The sequence below is a fragment of the Ambystoma mexicanum genome, chromosome 6p (genome assembly GCF_040938575.1).
Source record: "Ambystoma mexicanum isolate Mex_15411 chromosome 6p, UKY_AmexF1_1, whole genome shotgun sequence".
Taxonomy (NCBI): domain Eukaryota; kingdom Metazoa; phylum Chordata; class Amphibia; order Caudata; family Ambystomatidae; genus Ambystoma; species Ambystoma mexicanum.
The window spans coordinates 1,488,979,559-1,489,000,505 of NC_090935.1; the positions used below are offsets into that span (position 1 = coordinate 1,488,979,559).

The 20,947-nt window shown below is 45.7% G+C and overlaps 1 protein-coding gene across 1 annotated transcript in view; it reads right to left on the minus strand.

Annotated features, from left to right (window-relative positions):
• The window catches only part of LOC138511076 (trichohyalin-like), a 3,831,204-nt gene that overhangs the window by 785,130 nt on the left and 3,025,127 nt on the right, over positions 1-20,947 (minus strand). The window contains exon 27 of the mRNA XM_069626576.1: positions 14,290-14,351. Within this exon, the coding sequence (XP_069482677.1) occupies positions 14,290-14,351 (62 nt within the window). The remainder of the gene's footprint in view (positions 1-14,289; positions 14,352-20,947) is intronic.

Here is a 20,947-nt window from a genome sequence, read left to right on the forward strand (position 1 = left end):
TGACCATGCAGTATTTAGTGTGTTAGACACAGGCCGCAAGACTGAAGAGTAAATCTGAATAGGCCCAAGCGCTCACTGATGAGAGAGGCCCATGCTGCTAACTTCCACAGAAACCCTCCTTTGTTCTAAAATTGTTGCCAATATGTCTGTTCTAAGAAAGTATGTGCCCTGCAAGGCCACATGACAGCACTGTGCGCCTTGGTGTATGTGTTATCACTAACAGGCCAAAGCAGGCCTATAACCCCCACACAGCCAATTACGAGTTATAGCCCCTGCAATTGCCCCAGTTGTAAGACCACTGGATTCCGAGGGACCAAATGACCCCAGACCAACAACCATAAACCAATCAACCTTAAAAGATCTAAGAGCATGGTTGTCCCACCTTTATTCTACAATGGCATGATTTGTAATGCAAGGTACAGGATGGCATAAATTATAGTTCAGAAGCAAGGGTGGAAGACTTGGAAGCCGAGAGACGTGATCAGGATGGGCGAAATGTATGTATGGGTTAGGGTGGCCTCAAGAATCCCCCTGTGCTCGTTTTTTAGCATGCCAGGTGCCATGCCAGGTGCACTCTATAATGCTACAGTAGCACTATTTATGAATGTAACTAATTGCTTCTTTGGCTTTGGTTCCCTGGAGATGATGAGCCCAGCAGACAACACGTGATGAGACAGACGGACTAGGCTGGGACTAATGGCCGGGCATCACCTATGGAGCAGGCCGACCATGTATAGGGTCTCACCAATCAGCAACGCCAGTTTACACTATATGTAATAATGTCATCTATGATGCTGTGTCTCCTTTTAAGCTTCTGCTTGCAACCTTTTTCAGCAGAACGTTCTATGACAGCAGAGTTCTGTGCTGACACACCTAAAACATGTCATTCTTGCAAGAGTTTCTTGGGCCTTTTTCCCTAGCAGATTGTATTTTTTGTGGTGTGAGCATTTAGGGGCGTGCCTTCACCTTTCTCTGGTGGCCAGCGGGATTATTTTCACCACTGTGATGAGGAAGCTTTCCTCGGATGCTTGGTTTTGTACTGGTTGGGGTCTTTGATCCATCTCTGGTGATCAGTTGGCTTATTATCACCACTGTGATGAGGAAACCGTCTTTGGATGCTGAGCATACAAGTGTTAGGGTCCGCGGCCCATCTATCTTCCACCCCTCTGTCCGTTCCAGGTCTCTTGCACCTCTTGTTACCATCTGAGGGATATTGGTAGGCCACGTGGACTTCCTGGGACTGGGATTCCTCTCTCCAATGCACCAGGCTCCTCTCTCTGGTTTCCACAGCTCTGCAGTCTTTTATGCTGCTCGGCTCTTCTCTCCTGCTTCGAGTTCGGGTCTACATCAGCTGGACCCACAGAGAACGTCTACCACGCTTCGTTGGGGTCCTCCACTCTTCTCCAACTCTGGTCTACCCACAGCGTTTCAAACTCCTGCTCGTTTCTGCACCTGTTGCCTCTCCTGGCTGGGTTTGACAACATGGTAAGTCCTCCTTCAATGTATATAGGGGATTTCCTCTTTTGAGAATTACAAGAGTCTTTTGTCAGTTTTACCGAGGCGATCTCTGTGCCTCCTCAGCTCAGGGCTTAGATGTTCTAGTACTACTGGAGGATACCAAGTTACAAAATAGCATCTGAGTGCAGTAAGGCGTATCTGGTGGTGTACTGGTATGATGGATGATGAGGTTATTAAGGGAATAAGGTGGTTGTGGGCCATAATATATGTCCTCATCCCCAAGAGGGGAGTCCTCCTCTTGAAGGACGTCCTGTATGTTACCACACCTAGGCGGAATATTGGTTAGTGGTCGCACCACCCTAGCCTTACAGAGAAGGGCTTTATGATATATGATATGGCATTTGTAACGCACCTATACACAAGTGTTTCAAGGCGCGACGAGGCAGGGAGGGGGGAACAGGGGGGAAGACAGACAACGATCCTACTAGGCCAGGTGTCATTCAGATCGCGCAAGTGCAGGGGTAGGGGGAAGGGAAAAGTGGAAGGGGAGAGGGGGAAGTGCTGAACAGGGTAAGTAGAATAAAAAATAAATAATAAATAGGGCCAGCTGGTGGCAAGTGCAAGGTAGGTGCAGACAAGTGCTGGGAGGGGGGGCTGTAAGGGGGGGCTGTAAGGGATGCAGAGACAGTCCCGCAGTGCTGGGGTTGCCAGGGAGGCAGTGCAAGTGGAGAGTGGCTGGGCCAAGGACCGAGGTCGGTGAGAGTGGCCCAGGTGCAGTTTCAGTGAAGAATTAGCAGGGAAGAGGGAGAGAGAAAGCAGAAGCAAAGAGGAAGGTCTTGAGGTGCTTCCGGAACCGAAGATGGTTCTCCTCAAGTTTCAGGGAGGCAGGAAGGCTGTTCCAGAGGGAGGCCCGTGCCGCAGAGAGAGATCTACCCCCAGCTCGTTGCTTCGAGAAGCGGCTGACCCTGAGGGAGTTGGAGACAGATGAGCGAAGGGCTCGGGAAGGAAGATATTTAGGAAGAGAGAGTTGACGGTATTTAGGCCCCAGGCCCCAGAAGGCCTTGTGGACAATGCAGAGGGTTTTGAACTTAATCCTCGCAGCCACAGGGAGCCAGTGTAGAGATTTCAGTCCTGGAGAGATACGGTCCCTGGGCTTGAGGCCAAGGACAAGTCTTGCAGTCCTGTTCTGGATGAATTGCAGAGGGCGGAGAGTAGAGGCAGGCAGATTAAGATAGAGGCTGTTACAGTAGTCCAGCTTAGAGAGAACCAGGGCTCTGGAGACCGTGAGCTTCTGGGGGAAGGAGAGGAAGGGAAGAATACCTCTGAGGAGGTGCAGCTGGTAGTGAGACTTCTTAGAGACGTCAGTAATATGAGGAGAGAAGGAGAGTGTGGAGTCGAAGATGACCCCGAGGTTTTTCCCATTTGGAGTGTTGAAGTTATTCAAAGATTCGTCACAGGGTCCTTACAAATTACATTTGAAATATATATTCTTCTGCATTAACAACTTAAGTATAAGGGAAAAGAATAAAGTTGATAGTAACAATTAAACATTACCACTATCATTGCTCTGCACAGCATTCCATGCCATAAATTATTTTCAAATAATTTATTGAAGAGGACAATTTTGATTTGTTTGCGAAAGGTCAGGTAGGAGGGTTCATTTCTGATAGAGGGCGGGAGGTCATTCAACAAAGTGGGCACAATGACAGTGAAGCTTGTTTCACCTGCTCTTTTTCTGATGTATCTAGAGGTGGTCAGAAAGGTGGAGGAGGAGGAACGCAGGTTGCATGAGTTGGACTTTCAGGTGATGCAGTGAGTGAGGTAGTGAGGGGCGGTGTTGTGGATGCATCAATGCGTAATGGACAGGATTTTAAATTCAAACCGAGACTTGATAGGGAGCCAGTTTGCTTTGCGTTTCATAGTGGGGATGTGGTTTGATCGTTTAGGCCTCACACTGCTCTCAGGGCATTGTTTTGGGTAAGCTGTAACTTTTTTAGGTTTTTGCTAAGGTCCCTGTGAGGATGGCATTGCAATAACCTAGTTTACTGCTGATGATGGCTCTGGCTAGAGTATGGCAGTTGTTAGGGCTGAGGCACTGTCTAGAGAGGTTAATGAATTTGGTTGAGTATGCCACAGAAGAGGTATAGTGCTTGTTGAGTTCAGCATCAAGGCAGACCCCAGGGTTTTGACATGGCGAGATACCGGAATGCTATACCCAACGATGAGAAAGGTGGAGAAGGCAGGGTCAAGGTGTTTGAGACAGTGTGGAGAGCCATCAATGAGTAGTTCTGTTTTATCATCATTCAGGCAGAGATGGTGGTTAGCCATCCAGACCTGAATAATGTTGTGGATATGGTTAATGTTCACAGAGTAAATCTCATGGAAGCCCATGAGTTTGAGGTGGATCTGTGTGTCGTCAGCAAAGTTAGTATAGGGTATGTTGAGGTTATCCAAGAGGTCGAAGAGCGGCTTGGTGTACATGTTGTACAGCGTGGGGGTGAGTCAAGATCCTTGTGGTACCCCGTAGGAAACTGGGATGGGGATCATCGTCTTCTGCTTCGTAGAAGACCCTAGACGATCGCTTGCTAAGGAAGGACTTAAAACAAGAAGCTGCTTCGGGGGAGAGGTTTAAGGCGGTAGAGAGGCGGTGGCAGCGGATGTCGTGGTCGACCAGGTCGAACGCCACTGATAGGTCTAGTAGCAGGAGGATAGCAAGGTTACTGCTATCACAGATGTGATCGAGTTGGATCTTTAGTTCGAGGAGGGTGGATTCGGTGCTACGTCTGGGTCTGAATCCAAACTGACGCATGCCGAGAATGTTGTTGGTTTCTAGGTGGGTTTGGAGTTGTAAGTAGGCAGTGCAGTCAAGAATTTTCAATAGGAATGGTACTGTCATGGTAGGCGGTTGTTGGTGGGCAAGGTGGGGTCAAGGGATTTTTTTTTTTTTAGCAGTGGTGTGACCCAAGCTTCGTTTAAGGTACTGGGCATGGTGCAGGAGCTGAAAGAGGCGTTCATCCATTTGGCAATGGTTGGGACGAGGGGTTACCACACAGAGTTTGATGATGTGGGCAGGACAGATTTTGTCTGTGCAGTTGGAGGTTTTGAGACGTTGGATGGTGGAGAGCATGTCGCCGGAGATACTGGGGGGGATTAGAAAGGGCAAGGGGTGGCTGTGGTGTGTGTGGGGATATCAGACTTGGTGTAGGTGAGATGCGATTTCTTGAGAATAGCTTTGTCTCGAAGGGTCAGGATTTTGTTCACTATGGTGAATTGTAATAGGGTGCACCAGGTTTTGTCTTTGGGAAATGTTGTGATTGGTAGTTCTGGGGATTTGAGTTCTTTGAGGATTTTGAAAAGCACTCTAGTATCAGAGCTAGCCTCAGCTATGTGGGAGTTGTAAATGTTAGCTTTAGTGTTAATGATCACTGTTTTGTAGGCGATAGCACTGATGCTGAAGGCATCTTTGTTGGCAGGGGAGGGAGTTCTTCTTCAAATGTGTTCTTTGGCGCGTTTTGTTTCATGGAGGGTAGTAAGCTCCTACTTGAACCAATTGTGGTGATGGTCTTTTTTGCAGTTCGTTGTTTTGAAGGGGGTGTAAAGATCCGGGGCACACAGTAGTGAGGAGTTGTAGGCCGTGAGAATGGCTTTGGGGTTGTTGTTATCAGGATAGGAGTCAAGGGAGGCCCGGATGGTTGGCTCAAGTATTTCTTTGGTTAGCTTTTTGGTATGTCTTGCAGTGATGGGAGCTAGGATATAATTAATTTTGATTGCGGGGGTGCAAGGGACAAAAAGAAGAGAATCACAAAGTGATCTTTCCAGGGTACTGGGTCGATAGAGGAAATTTGAGTGGGGATATCGAGGGGGAGGATCCAATCAAGGGTCTGGCCTTTGGCATGGGTAGGGGTGCGGATGGGCTACATGAAGTTCATCTCATGGAGAGTGGTGGAGAGGGCGGAGGCCTTCTGACCTGTGGGATCATTGAACCCGAGGTTAAAGTCACCCAGTAACAGGAATTTGGATGTGGACTTTAGGAGGGGGCAATGAGGAGGGGTAGGTTGGTGTCAGGGGGGCAGATGCAGTTGGGTTGGTGACAGATGAGCATAAGGTTGATGGTGGTTTGCGGGTCCGACTCATGTTTGGCAATTAGGATTTCATGCCCTGCTGGGGGAGTGAGGGGAAGTATTCTGATTGGAAGGGAAGTTTTGGAGATGATGGCAACTCGTCCACCTTGACATCCATCTCTGTTAGAACAGAGGATGGGATATCCTAAGGGGAGGGCGAGAGGTAGGCTGGGGCCGGATGCCTTGTGCCGCCAGGTTTCAGCAATGGCATGCATGTCTAGGTCATTTTTAAGTAGGAGGTTGTGAATGTCTAGTGCGTGAGCACTGATGGATCGCGCGTTTATGAGGGCACTTGCCAGAAGTTTGGATGTGGCAGGAGCATTTGGTGCATGGGGGGAGGTTGTTTGGGAGTGTGTGCGCAGACAGGGTGTCGCTGGGGTTTGGGTATCTTTACTCAGGATCTGAGACGCTGAAGTCTGGCGGTGCCTATGCAGACAGAATAAATGGCATCTAGGTTGGGTAGTCTGGCGCTGAATCTATGTAGGTGTAAGATTCCTACCCAGGGGTTTGAGAGCATCATGGGGTATTCAGCAAGGGTGGGTGGCGAACGTGAGGAGGTGATCAAGGTGTTAGAGGTATGATTAGGCACTGATGGGGTTGGGGGGACCGGTTTGGTTTTTAAGTCTTTGTGCTAGGGAGGGATGTTTCTGGGGGGGGGGAGTGGGGAATGGGGAAGATCTGGCTGCTACCAGATATGTTGGAAGGGTGGGTGTGCCTATCCATTCCAGGGTGGGTAGGTAAGGCGAGGGTGGTGGGAGGGAGAGGTTGGGTGTCGGAGCCCGTTTTGTAGAGGTACTGTGAGGTGCGCCAACAGTATGTTAGCCACAGTATGTCCTTTAGTATGTATCAGTATGTATCACCTTTAGTATGTCTGTGCCATTACAGAAGGGAACACGCCATTAGCAAATGACTCTTGGTTCTGCTACCAAAAGATGCAGTTGCGTCTCAACTGCTAGGCCATGTACCTTCTGCACTGGAACACAAGCAACCACAGGGTTTTTTAAGCCTTGTAGTCTAGCAATCTAACAGTTTAGGCAGTTTAGGCAGGGATGCTCACATTAGTGGCATGGCCGACGCTGATTTGCAGACAATGGTATGGAAGGCAGAGCAATGCCAGGGGTTATGATTGATTCGGAGACTTACAGCCATCCTATTGTAGTTTTGCCTACTAGGTGTAAGCCAGAACTCTTGCAGTGGAACACAGATAGGATGGAGACAGGATGTGAGGGGAAACACACATCCTACAGGCGTGTTTGGTCATTTACCAACCCAATGAGTAGCCATGGCTAGGGGAATGCCTATGGCATTACTACCAACTACCTGCCCATCACCGCCAAAATGTACCCTTTGGGAACTCGTTGAGCAAGCTCTATCACAAAGTAACATCTATCTATGTGCTGTATAGGACCAGACTGTGTTATATCTAAGCGTTTTCTGAGTGTTCAATTACTTAATTACCTCTGTAAATGAGTTCCTGGTGTGATATAAATGTGTGTGTGTGTCTTCAGCTAGCTGATTTTATAAGCAATATCTGTGTCAATGCCTCTGTTCCTTGCATGGGAGTCCTGTCCAAAACAGGCAATCACAAAGCCAGCCGTTTTGGCTTGTGTATAGGTATTAGATAGATATTTGCCAGGCAATGACATCATATGCCCAGGTACTCACACTGTTCCCATCTTATGGCCAGGTGATACCCGTATGGCAGTGCCTGGCAAAAGCCTAGCCATGCCAAATCAAAAGCCAAAGCTGTTGGCTTTGCCAGTGCATGTTGGTTTCAGTTTGTCCCCCGAAGTGAAAGTATATATGCCCAGATGTGGGTGCTTCCTTTGCTATACCTAGGGAATTAAGCTACACCTCACTGAGTGGACCACTTTCAGATCATCTCCTCATGAGTACTTGCCAGTCGAGTTCCAACCTAAATTAAATGTATCTTTGTCTGCGTTAGAATCCTAGCCTGAACAGCCAGAACTTTTCATGATTCAATCTCATAAGAACTGAAATGATAACCTCATACTGTTTGAGTAACTTAATAGAGTTTGCATGAAAAAAACAGAATACATCATGTGCATTGTGGGTCTTGTCTGGAAGGTATGATGTAAATCCTGGGTGCTCAGTGTTTAGGCAGTGCTGGAAATTGAAATGATTTGCTATTTGTTGTGGGACCCCACCAGTGATGGGGAGGGGAGCAGGTTGGAAGGATTGTCTCCCCCTCTCCCCCACATAAAGATTTGCATCTCAGAAGATTAATCATCAACACCTAGAAAATAACACAAGAGAAGAGAGTTTTCTTTAATATCACGGGCAAAGTATGAATGTGTACATCTTTTAAAACTAAAAAGCAGTATTTAAATGATTCCTAGAGAGAGCATTTAAAGGTGGATTTAACACTTGGACAACGGGCAAATGCCCATGCCCCTTTTCCCCCTGATCTGCCTCTCTCCCTTCAAACACAAACAGCCAGGTCCGCACATGCCCTCCCAGTGAGGGTTTATCTTTTTAAGGTGTCTCAGAGCCAGATTATTTACAACAGGAAGTGATTATAGATGGGAAAGGGTAACATGCAGTTAACATTGTTTGGCAGTTTTTTCTTTAAATTGTATACAGTGTGATTGTTGGGTGATTCGAAATTAAGGGGATTCAGAACAAGCCGTGTGAAACAATAACCTTGTCATGCATTTCATTTCACTTTGTCTCTTATGACATTTTTTGTAAGTTATCATTATTTTCTATGCTGCAGCTTATAGGATTCCATTCAGGATGAGGAAAATAAAGCTGCAATCATATGAGGTCATTTTCCAAGTCACTCAGAATGGAAAAAAGTGGTACTAGATGCATTTATCACCACTTTTTATGCACTGTAGCATTTTGTATGATTTGTCAGGTGAAGATGGGGAACAGTTTGGACTTAACAGGTTTGCCTGCTCTTGCAGGTCCCCCTACCAAATCCAATTGGTTTTGCACCAGCATGACATTTTATGTTGGTAGAAAACCAATGGACTCCTATGGAATACACCTGAGTTTTACACCCTGGTAAAAGCAGGCAGATTCAAAAAGAATTCATATGGATGGCTCCCCCAATGGTTAATCGGGGGAAGAATTTACACTTTTCTTGACATGTAATGGAAAAGTGAAGATCAGAGGTGATATTTACTTGTGTTTTATACTTTACTTTACCAGTACTTGATGGAAACAATTTAAATCGCATGGAGGGGCCATTTTGCAAAAACTGCAAACAGGAGTGGTCCCCTCTGTGTAATTTAGGATTCAAAACTGAATGACTCCCTTACTTGTTCAGCAACACATTTAAAAAAATGAGTTCACATTGTCAGGTTAGTTTATCATGTGGTTTTTTAAAGTAATTGTATATAATTGAGTATTATTTTAGGTAATCAAAACCAAACTTCAACACATATTTGTACCAACCTGTGCTTGGAATATGCATGGTCGAGCATCTGCATTTCAAGCTCGGTTCAAATTCTGGCTTTACCACTTAACCAAATTGTGTAATCCTGGGCAAATCCTTTAATCACACTGTCCGTTACCTGACAAAATCAGGTGCCTTTAGAATTGATTGAGTTCACGATATAAGCTATTTAAAAAAAGCCTCACACATGGTTTAATAAATGGGCACACATGTTTGAGGACCTGTCAAGTACACACACACACCTTTCTTTGAAAATATCAGGCCACATTATTGAACACATTTGTGAAATTCAATAGCAAATCAAAGTAAACACATCAAACAAAATGTCATGATGGACAATTGCATATCACAACCAGTATATGAACTATATGTACCAGGCAATGATGTACAGGGGCATGGCAGGGGAGCAAAGGGCCCCTCCTCCCTGCCAAGCTCCACCAGGAACGATACCAGGAGGCTAGAATCCCCTCATTCTGCACTGTCTGCCTCCTGATCCCACTCCCCCTGATCCCATCATGGCTCTCTCGTCTGCATGCTAGAACTCCCTCGTGCACTCAACTCAATTAAAATGTTCTGCAAAAATGCAACAATAAAATAAAATGCTGTGCTTCGAAATGCCATTTTGTAAGAACAAAATGTCCTAATTCCTGCTTCAATATTCTGGAATGGGCTCCTGTCTTTTACAACAACATGACAGGTCCACAAGCACCTCCTCCGGGGCCTGCTGGGAGTAAACACAGTGTTCAGGGTGGCATTGCTGAGTGCACACCATGTGAGAAGGAACAAAGACTGGGGGTCTCGCTGCTCAGCCCTCGCAGATGAGGAGGAAGCATTACCCTTCATTTTCCACTGCCAGGCCAAGAAAGACATGATGTGGGTTTTTGGGGTAGGTGGGAGTAGAGGTAAATGGGACTGGTGGCCAGGGGGGGTCCTGACCTGATGGGAGGTTACTGTGGGGTGAAGGGTAAAGGAGAAGTGGATATGATAGAAAGGGTAGCGCGTAGTGGGCCTTCTTGGCAAGGTCTAAGATGTGAGGAGAGAAGGAGAGAGTGGAGTCGAAGATAACCCCAAGGTTTTGTTCCTCACAGGAAGGCAAAAGAAGAGGGCCTGAGAGAGGGGAAACGGGAGCAGGGGCCCAATGAGAAGGATCTCCACCTTGCTGGCATTAAGGCAGAGATCGTTGGAGGCACACCAATCCTGGATCGCGGATAGACAGACAGGAATGAGCAAGATAGAAGAGAAGGCTGACGGGAGCCTGAAGGAGAGCTGAGCGGCATCCGCATAATACTGAACGTTAGAGGATAAGGTAAAGATCAGGTGGGCCAAAGGAGCCAAGTAGACATTGAAGAGCAAGGGTGAGAGGGTAGAGCCCTGGGGAACACTACATGTGGAGAGAGAGTTTGTGGCAATAATATACATGTAAGTGCAGTGTAGTAATGCCACTTAAATCATGAGAAAGGATCAATCAATTGAAATAGTTATGAAAGGTTTCTTTTACTCCCTGCTTGCTTGAACTTCTCACTTTCATGAGTGTTGGTTTAAGAGTAAGTGGGGAATCTCAAATAGCTTACTATCTAAGAAGGGAATTCCTCACTTGTGTCAGGGAAAAATAACACATGGAGATCGGGTTTGGAGTAAAGCCAGTTTGTGAAAATCTTTACTAAGGAGCACTGCGGGAGACAATGAAAACACACAGAGGGACCTTGTCCAGGTTAGATGAGCCCCCACCCCTGGGATGACCAACATGTATACCTTTGTGCTCAGTGGTTTGAATGAAGGAGTGTAGAATATTACACAGAGTGGAACATTACCATTAAGTCAAGGGATGGTCTGCCTCTCCATCAACACAATAAGCGATGTTGTGAAAACTAGACTGTCCCAGGTATTTCAAGAACAAATGCTTTGTCTGAGCAAGATAACCATTTCTGTCATCCATTTTTACTTCCATAAAGGCGGCCCCCATATGTCAATGTTAATGTTAATAAAAAGGCAATGTTAATAAAAAGTAATTTGACTTGTTTGATGCTTTCAAAAATATTTACTACAGGTTTCAAGTTCTGTAACATATTTCAATGTATTTTGTTTTAAAAATAAACAAGTGACTCTTAATATACGGAAGTGAGGCCAAAGTGCACACTGTTTGGCGGTGTTCAGCGGGGAAGCGGCCTTACTGTACTTCTGATTGGGAAGTTCAAGTAACAATATATGAACTTTGCCTTGCTGAAGAGTTCTGAATTACTGTCCGAAGAAAAAGGTGAGAGCACTGGCTGGCTGTGCAATCTACTGACGTGTGAGCCCGCTTTGTGTTATTTAAAGGTTATTCTTTACCCCAAACTGACGTGATTTCATGGAACATATGGATTGTTGACGGCACAGCTGAAGAAAAGGGTGCGTTGTGCATACAATGTGATACATTTTAAAATGGTTTTCATATAGGGCGTTGTTTTTTAATTAAAACTGGGAGACCAGTACACTTTAATAAATACGGATTTGCATCCGAATACCAGTCCACAGTGAAGGAGATAAGTGAGTGTACTATGATACTGATTAGTACCACAAATTGGTGTTTATACCACGGACTAAAATGAAAACAAGAAACACCAAACGGGTGTGTCTCAGGAGTGACACACTGCCAAAAGGTAAAAGGCTGCCAAGCCTTGGGTTGGAACGGAAATCGAAGGCCCAACATTAAAAAAAAACGGGGGAAGATGGATAACATGGCTGCACAAACCACAATACCGGGGTACTTCGGTGGACATGATAAAGAGGAAATTAAGGCTAGAGGGTTAAAACTGCCTGTTCTAGCTATGTCTGGCCTACACTCGGGCCAGAATTCTAAAATGGACTTAGAGAACATCTCGGAGAATATTACCATTTCAGAGGTGGGAGCTGAAGACATTTTCTTAGATACTAATAAGGATCTCAATCCTTGCAACGAAAGCCGATGAGCATAATTCCCCAGGAGAAAGAGGTAAGAAAAATGGGAAATCTTTCTCTTAACGCCTGATATGGACGCTATTATGGAGGGGCTGAACTCCAGGGTGTGGAAGAAAAGGGATGGGAAGTCCCTCTCCCTCTGGCAACTAGCTATAACAATTTGGAGTACAAATCAATTTCGGAAAGGCTGAATGATATATGTAGGATGTGTTCCAATATGATATCTTATCAGCTCCAAACTCAAATGCAACTGGATGTGGTGATTAAGACCATGGGTATATGTCCTATGGAACCTGTGCACCAGGGAGAAAGTACAAAGTCTTGCCCTATGAAGGACAAACCTATGGCGGAAGTGGCAACGTCGAGTGTAGAGGATGAAAAAGATACAGGTGTGCCAATAAGTATGTAGAGAGAGAGAGCCATATTTCCCTTGATGACACTTGGAGAACTGATGACTCAGTTAACATAACAGCATAAAATGAGCAAGATGCAATAGAAGCCCTATGTGCTGAAATCGCGTTAATGGGCAGAGATACATTTCTGGTGGTTGAAAAATTGGGTGAAAAATCGGATAGGGATTACCAGATTGGGCCATGGAATGATCAAAATCAGTTGATAATGAATCAGGAAGATTTTGAAAAAACTTCTATGGTAGTGGCTAAGAAATTAGCAATCCCAGAAAAAGGGAAAAAAGTTACCCACACACTAGCAGATGGGTCGAGTAGAAGTGTGGTATTAAGAGGTCCCCTAAATAATTCGGCGCAGCCACATCCAGGAAGGGTATAGTCAGCTACCATACCCGGGATCAAAAGTAATGGACCAATAGGTCTGTTACCTGTTTTCTAATTTTCTGCCAAATGGGGTATTCAAATTAAACACAAAGTTACAAGTGGGTTTTCCTTGGGGGAACGGAATTCTAAAACAAGGTTGCCCCCACGGGTTAGGTTTGCTCAAGGACTGTTGGGAGAAAAATCTCGGCCCTCCATAGAGAAGGTGGAGAGAGGATTAATGGCCAATGCAGATTTTAAAGTAAACCGATTGAATAAGCCTAAAGCTTTTCTCAGACCCGGATGCATGGTAAAATTAGTAGAGAAGAACACTACGGCGATGAGCCCGGTGATGAATAGATCCAACCTGATGTGTATGATGGCTAAGGTGCCATGGCTATCTACTATTAGGTCTGCTGATATATTGGAAATTGATCTACCTGAACTGGATAGTCCCCCGAAATTGGGTGTTGCTGCGAGTTAGTAGCCCGGCAGTGGTATCTTGATGTGTGCAAATGTTGATGTTTTGAAAGCAATGGGTTTGAGCTTATTAATACGTGGGGAAATAATGAATGATAATCTGGAAGGAAAACCAGCAAAAACCAGTATATTCAGCCTCCAGGGGGCACTGGGCTCCTCTGAAACTAAGCAGGATGCCCATGGGAGGGAAACGGGGATTGTGGCTACCCTGCAGGATAATGTTGACGGGTGTTGACCCACCAAAATAATCAGTTGGAATACACGTGGGCACAGACATTTGTTTAATAAGGAAGGATCCATGGCTATATTGTTGGCCACAGACATTTTTATGCTGCAGGAGACCTGGCTCGATTGACCTGTATATTTTGAAGGATTCCATTTGTATCACCTGCTGGCTAAGAAGGGTAAAAGAGGGAGACTGTCAGGAGGACTGATTATAGGGGTTAGTCCAAGATTGAGCTCACGTGAAGTATGGTGCACTAATGAAATGGTGTCTGCCCTAGGGGTTGAGATAAGTGGTATTAATGGAAATTTAAAAACAGCATTGTTGGTTATCAATGTGTATCTATCCCCGAAGCTTTCAGCACCACCTAATAGCCAAAACTAAAAAGGAATAGTGCAAGCATACATAAAACTATAGACATGAATTGGGACACCTCTTGATTTAAGGACTATATTAAATACAAATGTAAACAGCCATGTTCACCTCGAGAACCACTTGAGGCTGAAGGTTGACTTCAAAGAATCTGTGTCACTAAACCCATGTTGTCACCAATGTTCAGTCTTAGCATATAATAGGGGTGGCACCCATCAACGGCTCCTTTGTGTCACATACTGTAGATGTCAGTAACCTGGGTGGAGTTATGAAATAGGGCCTTCCATTTGAACACAATGTCTACTAGTTTTCTGAGGTTAACAATAAAATATAATGTGCCCATATCTAATTAAAAGTAAGATTAAAGTGGATTAATTCAGGGGTGGATAAAATACAATTTCAACAAGGCTAGTGGGCTTTAGGTAGCAGAGACAAATGATTATTCACTCATCCTTCAAACATGCAAAGAGCAGAAAAAGTAGAACTGGGAATTAATTGAATACTTACTCTAGTTCATTTTCCATGGCAATAAAGTCTTCAAGTCCAAAAATCTCATCCCCACTCGTTGACTTATGTGGAAAGAAACAAATTAAAGCAGTTTAGTTTGTGATCAGCAACATGCCACACAAAGAAGGTCTTTATCTTTCATTTTAAGCACATAAGCATCACATTAGAAAAATAAACTTTCGGCTCATTTACAAATGCGCATCACCGTGGGCAGTAATACTCGAAATTACAATTAAAATGAATTGCTTACCTGTAATGTAAGAGGGTTGCAATTAAATTTACTTTATAGAACAGCAAAACATTCTTCTTCCACATCATATATCCCGCACCTTTTTAGGTAAATTGAAGCTGCTCGGCGATTGGCAAAAATCAATCTGGCCACGGGACCATGGAGAATTTCATTGCAGTCCTTCATTTGCTATAAGTAATTAGATTGGACTGACATTGTTTGAGCACATATGCTTTTACCTAAAACTGTTTAAATTAGGTATAGTATGAAGATTAGAATTAGGTTTAGTGTGAGGTTACCAATTGCAAGGTTCAGACTGGACAGAGCGACTTGATTAAAGTTATTACTTAGTTAGTGAGTATGAACATAATTCTTCCCTTAGGAAATTTGGGGTTAACATTGAAAATTTAGTAAAATGCAAACATAGTGAAAAAATAAACATCAGGAGTATGCCAGGGTTAATTTTGGCTCCAATTCTTTTTAACCTCTATGTAAATGCTTTAGCATCCCACTTAGAGGCTACTCAAACTGACGTTCCTCGTTGTGACGCAAGTAGATTGCCAATCCTCAGCTATGCTGTTGATGCTCATCTCCTTGCCAGAACTCGCATATCCTTGCAGGGTTTGGTGGAGGAATGTTCCATGAAAGCTAGACATTTGAAGGTCAATCTGGCCAAATGCTTTGCAATGTGCATTTTTCGCTGTGCTGCCAAGTTTCCGCCCGTGGTCTTAGATGGTCAGCAGCTTTTACCCTGTTTTTCTTTTGACTATCTTGGACTAAGATTTAACAATGGATTAAATTAGCTGGACCACACTGCAAGGCACACAATCAAAATGCCGCAAATAGTGGGCAGCATTTTTAGATTTGCAAAGACCTGGAAGCATAGTTTGGTCGAGCATATGCTAATGCTTTGTAGGGGGTAAAGCAATCTCGACCGGTTGCTATGAATGTGAAATCTGGAGTTATTGTAAATCGAAATGCCTACAAAAAGTGGAGAATTATTTTACCAAGTGGTAATTTATGGTGCCCGCCTCCACTGCATCTTATCTGGCAGCCTCCCTTTATCCTCTCCTCTTCAACCTCTACCTCTCGCCCTTCCAGCGTGCTCCTCTGCTCCCACAATTGGCTGATGGCACTCAGATCATCCCCAAGATTCCCAAATCCCTGTTTTCACCCATCCCAGATCTGGCAGATTGCCTCTCATACATTGACCTATGGATGACAAGCAATCACCTCCTCCCCAACTCTGGGAAAACTGAAATCCTAATCTGTGGCAGAACAGATCTTTCCCCAACCTGCCCCTTGACTGCCTGCCTTAGGGCCCATGCCCAATGGTCTTGGGAGGATAACTCAAGGGCAACGTGCTCGCCTTGGAACCAAGACGACACGGAACAACACAGGTTCGATCCCCGGGTCCACGCTTGGAAACCTCTGGGTATTAAGCACGTTATAAATAACTTATCACATCTTTGCATCCCCCTCAGTCAAAAACCTAGGATGCCCAATTAGCTTGGACATTACATTCTCCTGCCACATCAATGCAGTCTCCAGATCATCCACCTTCCACCTACACGTCCACAAGCAGATTTTCCTATACCTCTCCTATCCCCACAGCGTCTCCACAATCATGCCCACCATCCTCTTGCGTCTAAACTATTCTAATTCCATCTATCTAGGCACGCCTGTATCCCAACTCATAAAGCTCCCACATATTCAAGAAGCTGCAGCAAGGCTCTTCCTCGCACTCTTTCGCAATCAGGGTCTATGGTCCGGTGAACACGGGGCTTTAAGAAAGGATTTCATTACAAGAGCTAGACTTAATGCCCTACCAGTTAGGGCAGTTTCGAATAAAAGGGGAAACGTCCCATTGAAGAATTAAACAGGTGTGTCTTATGTGGGGAAGTTGAGACTTTGATTCATCTGGTATTATTTTATCCTTTTTATAACGCTATAAGAAAATCGTTTTTATTGTGCATTTTTAGAGGTAGTGGCTTGAGGCACCATTTGCCAGCAATGAGAGCTTCTTATTGGGGGTTGCGATGGGGGGACTAAAATATGTGAAATTATTCTAGCACATTATACCTGATTACAAGTATTTGGATTTTTGGATTTTGTGCGGTTTTAGGATGTAGTTATTTGATGTATTGTACGATTATGATGATGGTTTCATCATTGTTATTATGTTTGGTTTATGGATACAATTATCCGAAATAAACTAAATGATTGATTGATAAATATTATCACTTCCAGGCATATCCACTCATACAAAATAATATCTCATCACAAATGAAGTCAAATAAATTAACTATGAAAGAGAGGAAACAATGTCTGTCTTGAAAGAGCCAAGCATAATGGAGAGAATAAACCAGGAAGTGGGCTACAACAAATGATTTCTAGAAGCAATTCCTGAAATTGAAGTCCTTGAAAGGCGGTGCAGAATTAAAGCAATGGGCGCATAGAGGTTCTCTAGTGGACTGAACATGAAAGCAGAGTTTAGGGTGCATCCAATGATTGCCAGTGGCGAGGAAGACAATGATGAACTTTCGTGACAAAGCATGAAAACTCACAGAAGCTAGTTTCCACATTAACAATTTTAGCTAAGCCAAAGCACACTTCGGCCAAAACACACTCCAATGAAATAGAAAGCATAACATAACACAAGCACAAGTTCACATGTAATGCTAGCACATATCATGGCAAAACAAAATTCCATAGAAATAGCACATTAAGTAGCAGAACACCATTTTTTCATGTTAGCACGAAGCATAGGGCAACTCAATTCCTAAAGGAACAAGTTCCTTACACTGAGTTTAGGTATTTCTCTGAACCTGATTACAGTGCCAAATTGCAGAGAAGTGGTCTCTTACTTCACAGACAAATCCTGTGTATAGCAGAACATAATCAGCCTCCAGAGAATAGAAAATAAAGAATGCTTGACTGCTTGACTAGAACCAAGGGTACAACAAGGTACAGCACATGCATGGACACTCTGTGTGAAAGGCAACTCAATTCAGGTGTGTGTACCTATCTGCTGCCCTAGAAACCTCAGTGAGGGTTCCCAGGATGATCAGGAAGCAAGGTTTGCAAAATGGAGCACAAATATGGACCACCTGAATGGTGGAATGACTGTGGTTAACTGTCTTCGGAGTGAGCAGCTCGTTGATGCTGTAGGGAAATGGCTGCTAACAAAGAACAGCAGCGGTCGCAGAAGTTACTGGCAACAGGTAAACCAGGAATCTTCACAACTTTACAAGACTTAACCGAGCAGCCTGTGCAGATCGGCGTTTCATCTCAATTACCGTCACGGAGCATGTGGAGACAGGACTTAAGCAGAATCCCCAAAAGAGATTTTGGGGACTGAAGTACTGCTTGGTGGTCATGGACATTTCCAGGGCTTCTGAGCTCTCTTGTGATGAAAGAAGCTACAAATCCCTACAGCGGTCACACTGACACTGTTTGTTCCCTAGCAGTACCCCTTTTACCATTCTGTGGTTGTGCACTCACCACCATCCCCACAATCCTGACAGTTACTTTATCTATCACTGACTAAGAAAGGCACTGCTGGAGCTTTCTGGCAGTAGCTTGAATTCAAATGAGTGTCCAAGGCACCTGCACAGTAGTGCATGCTCGGTAAGTGCGCTGATTAGATAGGAGATTACATACAAATGGGGTCTCTGGTGGGGGGGACATAAAGGAAGATGTAAACAGATGACAACATGCTTTTAAGCTTTAACCTCTACCCACTCATGGGCTTCTCAATTTGCATTAACCTCCTTTCAGATATTTGCTACATTTGGCTGGGGATTCTGTGACAGGGTCATGGGTCGATCCCCTCTGGGTTGAACAGGGACCGCTCCCAGACTGGGGGATGAGGTCTATCAGGGTCTTTTTCAGAGCCAGCACTGCCCCAGAGGTAGGATGAGGGAGTTGGGAGGACCCCAGTCCTTGCCCCCCTGCAGGTGCAGTGTTAAATATATGTGGTGCCACTGTCAATCACGCCATACCGTTTGTTGGATCCCTGCATCCGGCCGAGGCGTCGGCAGGAAGCAGGGAGAAGTAGGCCCGCGTGGGTGGGCCTTGCAGCGCGGCTCCGGCAGGAGTAATGAAAGATACAGACAACTTTGTGTTGCTGCCTTGCCCAGGAACTGCCTCCGCGGCGTGGAGGCGGGGCTTTTATTTGGGTGCCTTGCGTCACCGCGTAGCAGGACGCAAGGCGGATCTAACATTCCTCCTTTATTATAACTGAATAATAAACAAATACACACATCTCAGCCAACGGGCTGGCCCCCTTTCATTTAGTCACTAGTGTTTTTTTTTCTTTTCTACCACTCATAGTCTCTCACTCTGGCTGGAGGCCGGGTAGTGGTTCTTAACCCATATCTTCCACCCCTGGGTATGGCCCCCTGTGTCACCTCGTGTAGCTCACCTTAATTTTCCTGCTCACCTGGTTCTGGTTCGCCCCACAGTTCATCGGCTCCTTCAGCGAAGCTTCCTTCATCACGTGGGATTTCCTGTCCATCGTCCCTCGGCGGATCCTCTTCTTCTTCTGGGGGAGATTCGCCATCTGTCCACAAATTCCTCGTCACTCCTTTGAACCATGACGCATTTCTCGTCACTTCTCTTTGCCCCCTTCTTGCAGTTATCACAGTGCCATGGCGTCTACTTATCGTCCACAGGGCTGCATCATAGCGTGTGTCCACTTTGGATTTGATCAAGTGGATAACCACTTGATCACCGACTCGGTGGTCGGACTGCCTGGCCCGCCTCTTGTTGCTCATGTGGGCGTTAGTTCCGGTCCTCCTTGTTTCGGTGCGCTCGAAGTTGAATGTGTCTGGGCTCCTGCTCGGGTGATGTGGTATGGATGAATTGATGATTGTGCCACACATCAGGACTGCCGGCGGTATTCCTGTCGTGCTGTGTGGTGTGACCCTGTAATTCCGTAGGAATCGGTATAAGTCCACCTGCCATGGGCTGGCGTTGACGCGCGACAGGCGTAGTACCTTATTGATTGTCCGCATGAAGCGTTCCACATCGTCGTTTGCCTGCGGCCATCGCGGCATTATGTGGTGGTATCTGATGTTGAGTTCCTTAAGGTATTTTTTGAACTCCTCCCCTGTGAAGAGTGGGCCGTTGTAGCTCCTGATTCTTCTTGGTAGTCCATGCGTTACGAACATTTTCTCGATCATGGGTATTACGACCTCTGCTGCCGTGGAGTTGACAATCTCGACCTCCGGGTACCTGGAGTGGTCGTCAATTGCCACCAGTAGGTGTGTGCCTTCCTGTACTTTGCAAAAGTCAATGCTTATGGCGTCCCATCTAGCGGACCCTCGCACCGCTGACTGGATGGGCTCCGGACTGGGCGGAGGCCCTGTTATTTGGCATGGGAGGCAAGTGCTGACCAGCCGCTTGACTTTGCCGTCAATCTGTGGGAACCACACCCGGTGCCTTATATGAGCTTTGGCTGTACTATCCCCTGGTGGCCCTCGTGTGCCAACGCCATGATTTTGTCCTGTAGGCTCAGCGGGATGATGATTCGGGTTCCACGTAGGATGAGTCCTTCTTCTGTGATGGATAGGTCCTGCCGGACCGCGAAGATCCCTGTGAGGAATTCTTTGGCTTCTGCTGTTCTATTGTGGATGTTCCGTAGGAACGACCTCCATTCCCCTGATATAATTGTGTCCTTAATCAGGTCGCAGCATGGGTCTCTTTGCGTGGCCTCTACTATGTCCTCTAGGCTGATCGCTCGAGGCATCATGGTGTGTATCACCTGGCAGATGTGCTCTTCCGTCTCTTCTGCTACGTGGATTTCCTTTGGTGTTGCCGCTCTTGGATCTCTCGAGAGGAAGTCTGCCGGATTGCTGCTGCCTGGCTGGTACGCCAATTCAAAGTCATATTGCTGGAGGTGCAGCAACCACTTGGCAATCTGGGCCAGGGAGTGAGATGATGTGTCCGTGAAGATGGGGATCAGTGGTTTGTGATCTGTGTACATTTTAAATTTCCGGCCATACAGATACAGATGGAAGTGGCGGCAACCCCATAGTACAGCAATCGCCTCTTTTTCGATGTGGGAGTATTGCTGCTCCGTTGGTGTTAATGCCCTGGAGGCATAGGCAATCGGCATTCGTTCTCCCGTGTTTGTCACCTGTATGAGAATGACCACTAGGCCCACGGGGCTGGCGTCTACGTACAGTTCAGTTGGAAGTGCTGGGTCATAATAGGACATGGTAGTGTCAGCTGATAGTGACGTTTTGATGTGCTCAAACGCCTCTTGGCAAGCGGGTCCCCACTCCCACTTCATGCTGGTTTTTGTGAGTTCCCAAAGAGGTTCCGAGAGCGTGGCCAGATTTGGGATAAACCTCCCACTGTACGTGGCCATTCCTAAGAAACCGTGCACTTCCTTTGGAATGGTGGGGGTTGTAGCAGCTTCGA